Source organism: Parastagonospora nodorum (genome assembly GCF_000146915.1).
Source record: "Parastagonospora nodorum SN15 chromosome Unknown scaffold_50, whole genome shotgun sequence".
NCBI lineage: Eukaryota > Fungi > Ascomycota > Dothideomycetes > Pleosporales > Phaeosphaeriaceae > Parastagonospora > Parastagonospora nodorum.
Window position 1 is genome coordinate 51533 of NW_001884598.1, and position 10840 is coordinate 62372.

The 10840-nt window shown below is 53.1% G+C and overlaps 5 protein-coding genes across 5 annotated transcripts; 3 read left to right on the forward strand and 2 right to left on the reverse strand.

Moving 5' to 3' along the window:
- Nucleotides 1–1456: 1456 nt before the first annotated feature.
- On the forward strand, nucleotides 1457–1819 carry SNOG_16542 (hypothetical protein; the record flags this gene model as incomplete). Its single annotated transcript, XM_001806599.1, has 2 exons — nucleotides 1457–1515; nucleotides 1780–1819. The coding sequence occupies 2 exons, from the start codon at nucleotides 1457–1459 to the stop codon at nucleotides 1817–1819; spliced, it is 99 nt and encodes a 32-aa protein (XP_001806651.1).
- Nucleotides 1820–1928: 109 nt separating this feature from the next.
- On the reverse strand, nucleotides 1929–3347 carry SNOG_16543 (hypothetical protein; the record flags this gene model as incomplete). The annotated part of the gene is made up of 1 exon (XM_001806600.1): nucleotides 1929–3347. The coding sequence occupies one exon, from the start codon at nucleotides 3345–3347 to the stop codon at nucleotides 1929–1931; it is 1419 nt and encodes a 472-aa protein (XP_001806652.1).
- Nucleotides 3348–4057: 710 nt separating this feature from the next.
- On the forward strand, nucleotides 4058–5484 carry SNOG_16544 (hypothetical protein; the record flags this gene model as incomplete). Its single annotated transcript, XM_001806601.1, has 3 exons — nucleotides 4058–4152; nucleotides 4203–4317; nucleotides 4375–5484. The coding sequence occupies 3 exons, from the start codon at nucleotides 4058–4060 to the stop codon at nucleotides 5482–5484; spliced, it is 1320 nt and encodes a 439-aa protein (XP_001806653.1).
- Nucleotides 5485–5663: 179 nt separating this feature from the next.
- SNOG_16545 (hypothetical protein) lies at nucleotides 5664–6449 on the forward strand (the record flags this gene model as incomplete). Its single annotated transcript, XM_001806602.1, has 1 exon — nucleotides 5664–6449. One exon carries the CDS (start codon nucleotides 5664–5666, stop codon nucleotides 6447–6449), a length of 786 nt encoding a protein of 261 aa, XP_001806654.1.
- A 203-nt stretch (nucleotides 6450–6652) lies between these two features.
- Nucleotides 6653–8787, reverse strand: SNOG_16547 (hypothetical protein; the record flags this gene model as incomplete). Its single annotated transcript, XM_001806603.1, has 3 exons — nucleotides 6653–8217; nucleotides 8267–8448; nucleotides 8482–8787. 3 exons carry the CDS (start codon nucleotides 8785–8787, stop codon nucleotides 6774–6776), a joined length of 1932 nt encoding a protein of 643 aa, XP_001806655.1. The 3' UTR covers nucleotides 6653–6773.
- Between the last annotated feature and the right edge of the window lie 2053 nt (nucleotides 8788–10840).

Here is a 10840-nt window from a genome sequence, read left to right on the forward strand (position 1 = left end):
ACCACTCTGCCTGTTTTCCTGTAGGTACCCCACTCTGCTTCGAGCTGGTTGTATTACCCACCCAACGAATAGTAGTCAACTTCAGTACCTGTCACAGCGCCCGTTTGAAGCGAGTCAGATGCCAATTTTCCAGAGCAGGAAGGACAAGCATGACGACCTCGTTGCCACAGCTTCGCATCAGCACGCAGTACCATATAAATAAACGGCATGCAAATGCGGTGGAATGACAACGGTTTGGGTACTTTTCTTGCCCAATATCACGCCATGAGCAACTGGCACAGACAAAAGACTCCATCTCCATCTTCCATTTGACCAAATCAGATACGGCAACCCAATCAATAGATAGGTGGATGAGATTGGCTTGGTAACGCACTAGACTCGGCTATTTCCGATGATGCAGCTAACAGAGAACTGGAACCTTGGTGAACAGCCCGCTTGACTCGTCCAGCAGGTTCGCACGACTCGACAGGACGATACCGGTCAGATGGGTACGGTAGTCAATTGAAGAGGTCATCACAACAGGCTGTGTCGATCTCGGTCACTTGCATGCGCGGAGGTGAAGACAACCTTAGTGATGTCTGAAACATAGTGTACCATTTATCCGATCCGTCAGTGTTAGTGGAGCCTAGCGCACGCTACAGTAGTAGTGAACAACGAAGGCGATGGCCCCTGTGTGGAGTCTTTTGGGCTACAAAGTGGGCACGACCGTACGAGGCTGGGGGTTCGCTGTCTCACAAGGCGAAGTGGTGATCTGGTTCACGATGCCGTCATCACCCGCATTTCTGGTAGGTACCCACCAACCGGTGAAGTGAAGTAGCTTGTAACATGAACAGTGGGGTTAGACATTGTCAATGGTGCCACAGGTCACTATAGAACCCGAGATATTGATGAGGCAAACAGATGTGTTGAGCCCTCGCTACGAGCATGTCACTACAAGTGCCACGAGGTGCACTTCGAAACCATGATGAAAAGTATCATACGATCCCAGCATACATGTCCATCGCCAAACCAGGAGGTGGCGCACTTGAACAGGCAACACTACCGAAACGACTGCAGGTCGGCGGAATAGAAGAGTGGCACAGCTTGTCGGTCTGAAAATTACCGTCGAAGGAACAGTACTTCCTATTCGAAGCTTGACAGGCTCTACAAAGCTCTTCCTCAAGGCAACCTTGAACATCTCACGACATATACAGAGTGAATGAAGAGGTTAAGCTCGTTTTGATGGCAGTCAACCTGCGACTATTCTATCGCATCTTTTGACAAACAGACACAACCTCGATGCAGTAGTGAACATAACAGACGGCAAAGAGGATTGACATGCCGACCAAATAATGTACATGTCCAGGTTCAGCGCACCTCTAATTCATCGGCAGTCAGATATTCTCCACAAGTTCGTTCCGCCTCCACATTTACCACTGACTGCTGACTGTAAGCAATCAACCTGAGACCCACCAAAATGGCTCGCCCCGGATCCACCCGGCAAATCCACATCATCACCCAAACCCACCAAGACAAGTAACTGTCTCAGTGAATTCTCATTGATTTGAGAAAACATTTTATTTTCCGTAGGCGAGGACGTTCGCTTCGGCAGGTTCATGTGCCAATATAACCAGGGTCTACAGCAGAATTTATGCGTTGCATGCACAAGCATCATGTCCTTCACACTACCACGCAGGTCCATGGTGCGAGCTGATGTTCGCAGCTTGGTCAAGGTTGCTTGCCTTAGTGGCACATGTCTGCGCAGGCGACCATGATCATATTTGGCTATACATGCTTTAGTGGCAGAGCTGCAGCGACGACACCTGAGGCAGGGAAATGATCTACAGCAAAATGGTTGCGCTTCAATAGCTCTTCATTATTCGTGGTATTTTATCTTTGCGAACGACGATCATGTGTGTGTCCCGTCCTACTTATCACGCCATTTCCTTTTACCTCGACAAGGCAATGTCGTCAATTCGCAGGATCATCTTGACCGTCTCAGCAGCCAGCTCAATGGCGCTGGTGCTGACTAACAAGGGCTGCAGAACGTTCTCCTCTGCAATGTCATTCTTGACGCCCCCACTCTTGATGCTGATACCCGCATTTCGCTGGTCCTGTGCGTGCCTGTGCCTGAGCTCGGTGACGACCTTGATACTGTTGAGACCCGCGTTCTCGGCAAGTGTGGTGGGGATGACTTCCATGGCGTCTGCGAAAGCCTTCCAGCAGATGCTTTCTGTTCCTGAAAGTTCCCGTGCGCGAAGGGAGAGCTGATGTGCGATTTCAATCTCTGGGGCACCGCCACCTGCAAGCAGAGCCTTCTTCTTGACTAGTGAGCGGATGGCGCAGTGTGCGTCATGCAGAGAGCGCTCGGTCTCGTCCAAAATGAGGTTGTTGGCACCACGGCAGACGATGGAGACGGTGTTGACAGCAGACTTGACGCCGGAGATCTTGACGTAGCGTGCGCCAGATGCCTGCACCTCCTCGACAAGATCCGCTGAGCCAAGCTTGTCCTCGGTGAAAGAGTCGATGTCGGCGATTGGCTTGCAGCCGGTGCTCTTGCAAATGAACTCGATCTCGTCGCGCTCAATGTCCTTGATGACAAGAATCTTGAGTTTTGACAGGAAATGCAGACTGAGGTCGTTTACGGCGTCTCGCAAGATGGATTTTTGAATGAAGAGGACGTTGCACTTGGCCTTCTGGATCTTCTTGACCATGTTCAGCAGATATGTGCGCTCCTCCTTGAGAATCTTGTCCATTTGCCTGTAGTCGTTGACGACAATCTGGTTCTCCATGTCTGGTTTCGGCGGGCTGAGCTGGAACTGGATCAAGCCTATCCGTGCCTTTTCTTTGATTGTGGGTCCTCCTGCACTCTTGACTACTGGCTGGTTGAGCACGAGTCCGTCAATCATCTCGCTGTCTTCAATGGTTCCGCCGGCCTTCTTGATCATCCTGATGTTCTTGAGGTCGACGTTATCGGCAGTCTTGGGGTCGATGACCTTGAGTACCGAGTCTACGGCCATGATGGGCAGCTTGGGCTCTTGTGCGACGATTTTCGAGGAAAGGGCGGTGACGGCGGTCTTGAGGAGGACCTGCCTGTCTGCGAGGTTGATGGGGATCGACATGCCCTCGAGGATCTTTATCGCCTCCTGTGCTGCGCGCTGGAAAGCTTCTGAGATGACGGTGGGGTGGATGCCCTTGCCCAGTAACCGCTCCGCTGCGCCCAGCAGACTGCCTGCAATGACGACAACGGATGTTGTGCCGTCTCCAGCTTCAATGTCCTGGGCGTGCGCGAGGTCGACGAGCATCTTGGCCGACGGGTGCATGACGCTCATCTGGTTCAACATGGTCGCGCCGTCGTTTGTGATCATGGTCTCGCCTTTGCCGGTTTGGATCTGGATGAGGTCAGCATTGACACCATCATGGTCACTGGCTCATTCGTACCATCTTGTCCATGCCTTTGGGTCCCAACGACTGCCAGTGTGTTAGTTGGTGTCCACCGCCCGTACCAACTCAGCGGAACATACAGTTCGGATCGCATCGGACACGGCTGTGGGATTTCGTCAGCGTGAAGCTCTAGTATGCATGTCGGCGAGCGCCGTACCTCTTGCAGCAATGATGTTGGCACTGCGAACAGCTCTGGGCTTCTCCTTGTCCTGCGGCCTGGGTTAGCTACCTAGCCCCAAGCTCTCCGACGCGGCTCCGTACCTTGAACGCAGCATTTCCGCTTCCTCCGTTTGCAACTTGAGCTGCCATGGTGGGTTCTACGGGGAAAACAAAGACAGGCAGAGGGTATCGTGGGGTGTTTGGTGGGGTTGTCGAACTTTTGGGACGCGCGAACTTTGGAATTTCCGCGCGCTGTACCGCCAAGGCCGACCCTAGCTCCGACTCGCCGTGCGAGTGCATCTCCACCTGCACCTGCATCATTACAAGCATCCCCCTCCGCCCGCACGCCTTCACCCGCCGTCGCCATCAACACCTGTGCAGACTCTTCCCGCGGGACCGTAGCTCCAACCCCCCCATACTCCGCACACCATACAGCCCTCCCGTCCCCGGTCTACGCCGCCGCCGCGCCCTCACAATGCCCTCCGCCACGGGCCAGAGCTGGGAGAAGTACCAGAAGAACTTCGCCGACGACGAGGTTGAGGAGAAGAAGATCACACCTCTCACCGATGAGTAGGATCACGTGGCGCTGGCGGTCGAGGCGCATGCTAACACGGGACCAGGGACATCCAAGTGCTGAAGACATATGGCGCAGCACCCTACGGCGCGGAGCTCAGGAAGCTCGAGAAGGAGATCAAAGACAAGCAGTCGACCATCAACGAGAAGATTGGCGTAAAGGTAGCTATTCCCAGCACCCGTGCCTGTGCCCGTGCAGCAACGGCTGACCACCAGTAGGAATCAGACACCGGTCTCGCACCACCACATCTCTGGGACATCGCCGCCGACCGCCAACGCATGCAAGAAGAACAGCCCCTCCAAGTCGCCCGCTGCACCAAGATAATACAGGACGACAAGGACTCGGAGAAGAGCAAATATGTCATCAACGTCAAGCAGATCGCCAAGTTCGTCGTCAACCTCGGAGACCGCGTCTCACCCACAGACATCGAGGAGGGCATGCGCGTCGGTGTCGACCGGAACAAGTACCAGATTCTGCTTCCCTTGCCGCCCAAGATCGATCCCTCGGTCACAATGATGACGGTCGAAGACAAGCCCGACGTCACCTATGGAGATGTTGGAGGCTGTAAAGAGCAGATTGAGAAGCTGCGAGAAGTCGTCGAGATGCCCCTCCTGTCGCCAGAGCGCTTCGTCAACCTGGGTATCGACCCGCCAAAGGGCGCACTGCTCTACGGGCCCCCGGGAACTGGAAAAACGCTCTGCGCCCGAGCTGTTGCCAATCGAACAGACGCCACCTTCATTCGTGTCATCGGTTCCGAGCTTGTCCAAAAGTACGTTGGTGAGGGAGCAAGGATGGTCCGCGAGTTGTTCGAGATGGCACGGACAAAGAAGGCCTGTATCATCTTCTTTGACGAAATCGATGCTGTGGGTGGAGCCCGTTTTGACGACGGTGCGGGAGGAGACAACGAGGTTCAGCGGACTATGTTGGAGCTTATCACACAACTTGACGGCTTTGACGCGCGTGGAAACATCAAGGTCATGTTCGCTACCAACAGACCTTCAACACTCGACCCCGCTCTCATGCGTCCCGGTCGTATCGACAGAAAGATCGAGTTCTCCCTACCCGATATGGAGGGTCGCGCCAACATTCTCCGCATTCACGCCAAGAGCATGAGCGTAGAGCGCGACATTCGCTGGGAGCTCATTTCGCGTCTTTGCCCCAACAGCACTGGTGCCGAGCTGAGGAGTGTAGCCACAGAGGCAGGCATGTTCGCGATCCGGAATCGCCGCAAGGTGGCTACCGAAAAGGACTTTCTCGCCGCTGTGGACAAGGTGATCAAGGCCAACATGAAGTTCAACAGCACTGCTGTGTACGCTCAGTACAACTAAGAGGTGGTGGTGCGGGGTTGACTGGGTGCTTCTTTCCATGTTTACGTAGAGAGCTGTGGGAGACGGCAGGTGCGATGTGCTACTCTCCCCGCCTTCCACGCACACCCAGCAACAAATGATGTCTTTTCCGCATTCTCAGCTTTTGCTTTCCGTGTCACGCCTGAATCATCTCTTTCATTATGTCTGACGCCGCGTTCTTTGCGATGCTTTGCGATGTGCAGCTTCGGACGGACAGATCTGCAACGTTCGAATCACGCACCTTCTTCTCCTCGGAAGCTCCCATACAACACCTCATTGAGGAATCGAGCCTGACCTTTGCACCCGGGCTTGCCGACATGATCCGATCACCAGATGCGCCTTCAGTGCAGCAATTGAGAGTGTGCTCTGTCCCGCTCTCTCTCGACGATCTCACGTTGAAGTGGATCGTTTACCTGCAATACTATCGTAAAGGTCCACTCTGGGCTATCTATTGCGGCAAGACAACAAATGCGAGGGGCTCACAGGAGAGGGTCATGGAATACGAATACGAACGTAGCAACATACCAGACTCAATTAAGGACCTTCTCCAAAGGGGTTTCGAGCGAACGAGTCACACGAATCTTGCAGCTGTCGACATTTCCTTCGAGGGAGAAGACATGATATGCGTGGTTGCACTCGTCAAAGCGCTTGAGGCAACCTTCGCTACAGGATTCTGGGCATATTCCAAACCAACTCTCATATCTCTCACTCCGCTTCGATTCTGGGAGGAGGTACCATGGTTGGGTCTGTGCTCGCATTCTTCCCTCATGGAAATCACTTTTGCGGGCTTGGAAGATGACCTTCCGAACCTCGACGAGCTTCGTCTCGCCTGGAAAGAGCGCGCGGAACTGGCTACGAAGAAGTATAGGAACCCGGAGAAGGGTCAAGCTTCATTGGATAAACGCAAGGACAAACTGAAGATGAAGAGTTCCGTGAAAGCCGATTGAGTTATAGCAAGCGGTATACGGCGAGTGGCCAGCAAGCAATCGCACGGGCCAAATACATACATAGCGTCTGCGAAGGGCAAGAGCACGGATAAAGCCTACAGGAATAGTGATGCAGCCAAGGCAAAGAAGAACGAGAGCCAACAAAGAAGGCGTGCCGCTGCCAACGCCAAGAGGCAGTTGGAAGTCTAAGTAGTCGATGCAAATTGTTTCCAAAAAAAAAGTATTGCTTCACTTCAATCAATCAACTATGCAATATACATACAATGCAGGACTAATATCCTTTCTAATTGCTTATTCTCCTTGTTCTTCTGCAACGTTCCTTCTCTAGTATGTACGCTTGAACGGCGGTACAGCCTTGCACTCGTTCTCATCCAGGGTAGTACCCACGACCTTCCTGTATCCCAACTCAGTCTTGCCATGTGGCTGCTTCTGCCACGACAAAGTGTGCTTCATCCACTTCTCATCGTCACGGTCGGGGAAGTCCTCACGAGCGTGTGCTCCTCTTGACTCCTGGCGGTTGGCGGCTGATTCGGCCGTCTGCACAGCGCAAGTAAGCAAGTTACGGAGCTCAAGAGTCTCAACAAGGTCAGAGTTCCAGATCATGCTGCGGTCCTTGATGCCAACATCGGCGAACTGAGAGTCGACCTCGTTGATCTTCTTGACACCCTCGTCGAGCGATTCCTGAGTACGGAAGACAGCGACATCAGTCTGCATGACCTTTTGCATCGCGAGGCGGACTTCGGCGGTGGACTTGGAGCCCTCAGATGTGCGGATCTTGTCGAGAACGGCGATTGAGTCGGCTCCGGCGTCCGCAGCAACGGCATCAGCCTTCTGGCCTGGGCTGAAGTTGTCACGAATGGTGTGGGAAACAGCACGACCAAAGACGATAAGATCGAGGAGAGAGTTGGCACCAAGACGGTTGGCACCGTGGACGGAGACAGATGCGGCCTCACCGCAGGCGAAAAGACCTGGGACAACCTGGTCATTGCCCTTAGCATCCTGGGTGATGACCTCACCAGTGTACTTGGTTGGAATACCGCCCATGTTGTAATGGACAGTGGGCAGAACGGGAATAGGCTGCTTGGTGACATCAACACCGGCGAAAATCGCAGCAGTCTCAGAGATACCAGGCAGACGCTCGTGGAGAACCTCAGGTGGCAAGTGGCTCAACTGGAGGTAAATGTGGTCCTTCTCAGGTCCAACACCACGGCCCTCGCGGATCTCAAGGGTCATAGATCGGGAGACGACATCGCGGGAGGCAAGATCCTTGGCAGTTGGTGCATATCGCTCCATGAACCGCTCGCCCTCAGAATTGAGAAGATAACCACCCTCTCCGCGGGAGCCTTCAGTAATCAAGCAACCAGCGCCGTAGATACCGGTAGGATGGAACTGGACGAATTCGAGATCCTGGTTGGGGAGTCCGGCACGAGCAACCATGGCCATGCCGTCACCAGTACAGGTGTGGGCAGATGTGCAGGAGAAGTAAGCACGTCCGTAGCCTCCAGTAGCTAGAACCGTGTTCTTTGCGATGAACCTGTGGATTGTGCCGTCTTCCTGGTTGTATGCGATAACACCCTTGCAAACACCATCTTCCATGATCAGATCGGTAGCGAAGAACTCGATAAAGTACTTGGTGTTGTGTCGTAGAGACTGGCCGTACAGTGTGTGGAGGAGAGCGTGGCCAGTTCGGTCAGCAGCAGCGCAGCACCGGTATGCCTGACCACCTTTTCCATACTTTTGGGACTGTCCGCCGAATGCACGCTGGTAGCTACGTCAAGTTAGCACGCGAATGGGGCATAACCAAGGCGCGGACATACATCTTGCCGTCGTCTGTTCTCGAAAACGGGCAGCCGTAGTTCTCGAGCTCAATGACAGACTGGGGCGCCTCTCGGGTCATGTAGTGGATAGCGTCCTGGTCACCTAGCCAATCTGAGCCCTTGACGGTGTCGTACATATGCCACCGCCAGTCGTCCTCGTGCATGCTGAAAACTTGGTCAGCCTGTGCTCCTCATCCAGCCTCTTGCCACTCTACGTACTTTCCGAGCGCGGCATTGATGCCTCCCTGTGCGGCCACGGTATGCGACCGGGTGGGGAAGAGCTTCGAGATACACGCCGTGTTGAAGCCAGCTTCAGCGAGACCAAAGGCCGCTCGCAGACCCGCTCCTCCGGCGCCGACAACGATAGCGTCATACTCGTGGTCGATGACGGGGTACTTCTGAGAAATGAAGCCGGATGCCTCCTTCGCCCTCAAATTGCCGGTGCCGAATATGCGTGCCGCAGGCCGTGTCGATGAAAAAGCTCGTGATGGTGTGCGAATGCTCTTTGTGAGCTGTGTCATGAGTTAGCAATTGGCCTGCATGCAGTTGTGGCGCATTCTGCAAAGCCCAAATGTCTCCAGAAGACAGTTGAGGCGCAACTCAGAGTCGGGGCTCCTGCATTCGAGCGTCCCGCGGCATGGCACACGCCTCTGTGCGGCGGCCGTCGGACAAGTGGAAGATTGTGCGGGCGGCATGCGCCGTAAACACGGTGCAGAACTCACCTGGCTAGCGAACTGGGTTCGACGCATCCTGAGGCAACTCATGGTCGCGATAGCCAAAGAGTGGAGAGGCAGTCGAAGTGGTGGGCTTAGGTATGTATGCAATTGATGCACGTCAGGAAATGGAGGCTGCGAGCGGCCGTTACATACAGGGAATGGCGTCACGCTAATTGGACAGGTGCAGGCCTCGGTTCGCCACGAAATTCAGTCGGAACGTACTTTCGGCTCCGGATTTTCTTCTCCAACGTGATTCATTATGTATCCATTGTCGTTGCCAGGATGCGCTGATGCCGCTTCTTCATGTGCGCGCTTGTGGTGAACTTGTCTTGCTATCGACCATGCACCCCACACAACAAGTCTCCTCCATCCAGGACCCAACTGTCGTGACACCAAGACTGTAATAATCTCAAACTTTGGAAGTTACAGTCCTGTTCGTCCTGTGATGTTCGCAAAGGCTAGGCTTGCATGTTGACTCATTCAGAAAGAACGTTGTGGTAATTGGGCCGGGCCTGGTGCAGCAGAGATGCTCAAAGACCTCGTAATCGTCATAGACTCAACCCTGTCCATCACATGGCAAACCAACATGTCTACCAGTCAAGAAACGCCGCGCATTTCTCCGAAGCACCTACTCTGTGCGAGATTCGACTGCACCATGTACACATAAACAAGTCGTTCCCGTCGTCCAAAATGCATGTTGGTTTGCTTTTTCCCAGTGTTTCTTCCAAAACATTCCCGTTCTTCTTGTTACATATTTTTATCTACGATGGAAAGTGAAAACGTCGTCCACAAGCTTGGAGATCTCCACAGTATCGCTAGGCTTCAATTACAACAGCAAGGCCATGCGTATGGCTTCAGATTATAGGATGAGCTAATACTTGTGGCACCCTGGTCGATTTCATTCGCAGTTACCTGTACTAAATTTTTCACGCTCCCGAGCTCCTCTTGGTACTCTGTTTACCTACAAGTTAAAAATCCGGATCGGTTGCCAGGTAATGAAGAGCAATCTACCTTCTATACCAGCTGCGAGTGGAATTGAGCGCGCTTCCGTGCTTCACCTGACTACTATCCATGGTCCACACGTTCTTCTGATGCGCATGCAGTTCTGCTGATGTACTGCAATAAATATGCGTATTTCCGGAGCGACATCTGTTCAACGTCCTACGCAACTATGAGTGGGTTACTAATTATCGATCGTCAGAAGTTGGAGATAAAGGAAGGTTCTTCGAAAGAGTTGATGTCGATGAATTCATCTGGTACAGTTGATGTTCACAATACATATACACAGTCGTCGTTGACTCTATAGATCAAATCCAGTACAGTATTCGGGACACTTCCAATTGATCAGAAAGCTGTCATCTTTCTTGGATGTGTCTCAGCCATTATACTCTTTCATGACATGCACTGAGATGACTTGCATTCCTGATGCACAATAAGGAAAAAACCACAATGGACTGGTAGCAAGGGGTTCTTGCAAGAAGTAAACACATGGAATTGCAGATATTGATCTGACGAGTAGTGACAAACCACCGAAGGAGCACCAACTGTCTTCCTATATGTACATCACAAGCGAAGTGGAACATGTTTTTTGAACTTGGTATCGTTGAATTTTGTTCAGGTGCTCGTCATAACCGGTGCCCAGGCAAATCTATTCCGTTCGCCTAAGAACCTTTGCAGAAAGTTTGAACTCCGTTGCCACCACCACCAACCTCTTACGAGGAGGTCTGGAGGTCCTTCTTCATCACACCCTCGTACTGCCTCTTCTCCGCTGGGGTCTGGTAGGCACCGTGTCCGAACTTGGACGAGGTGTCGATCCACTTGAGCTCGACCTTCTCGAGCGCCCTTCGGCTGGTGTGGA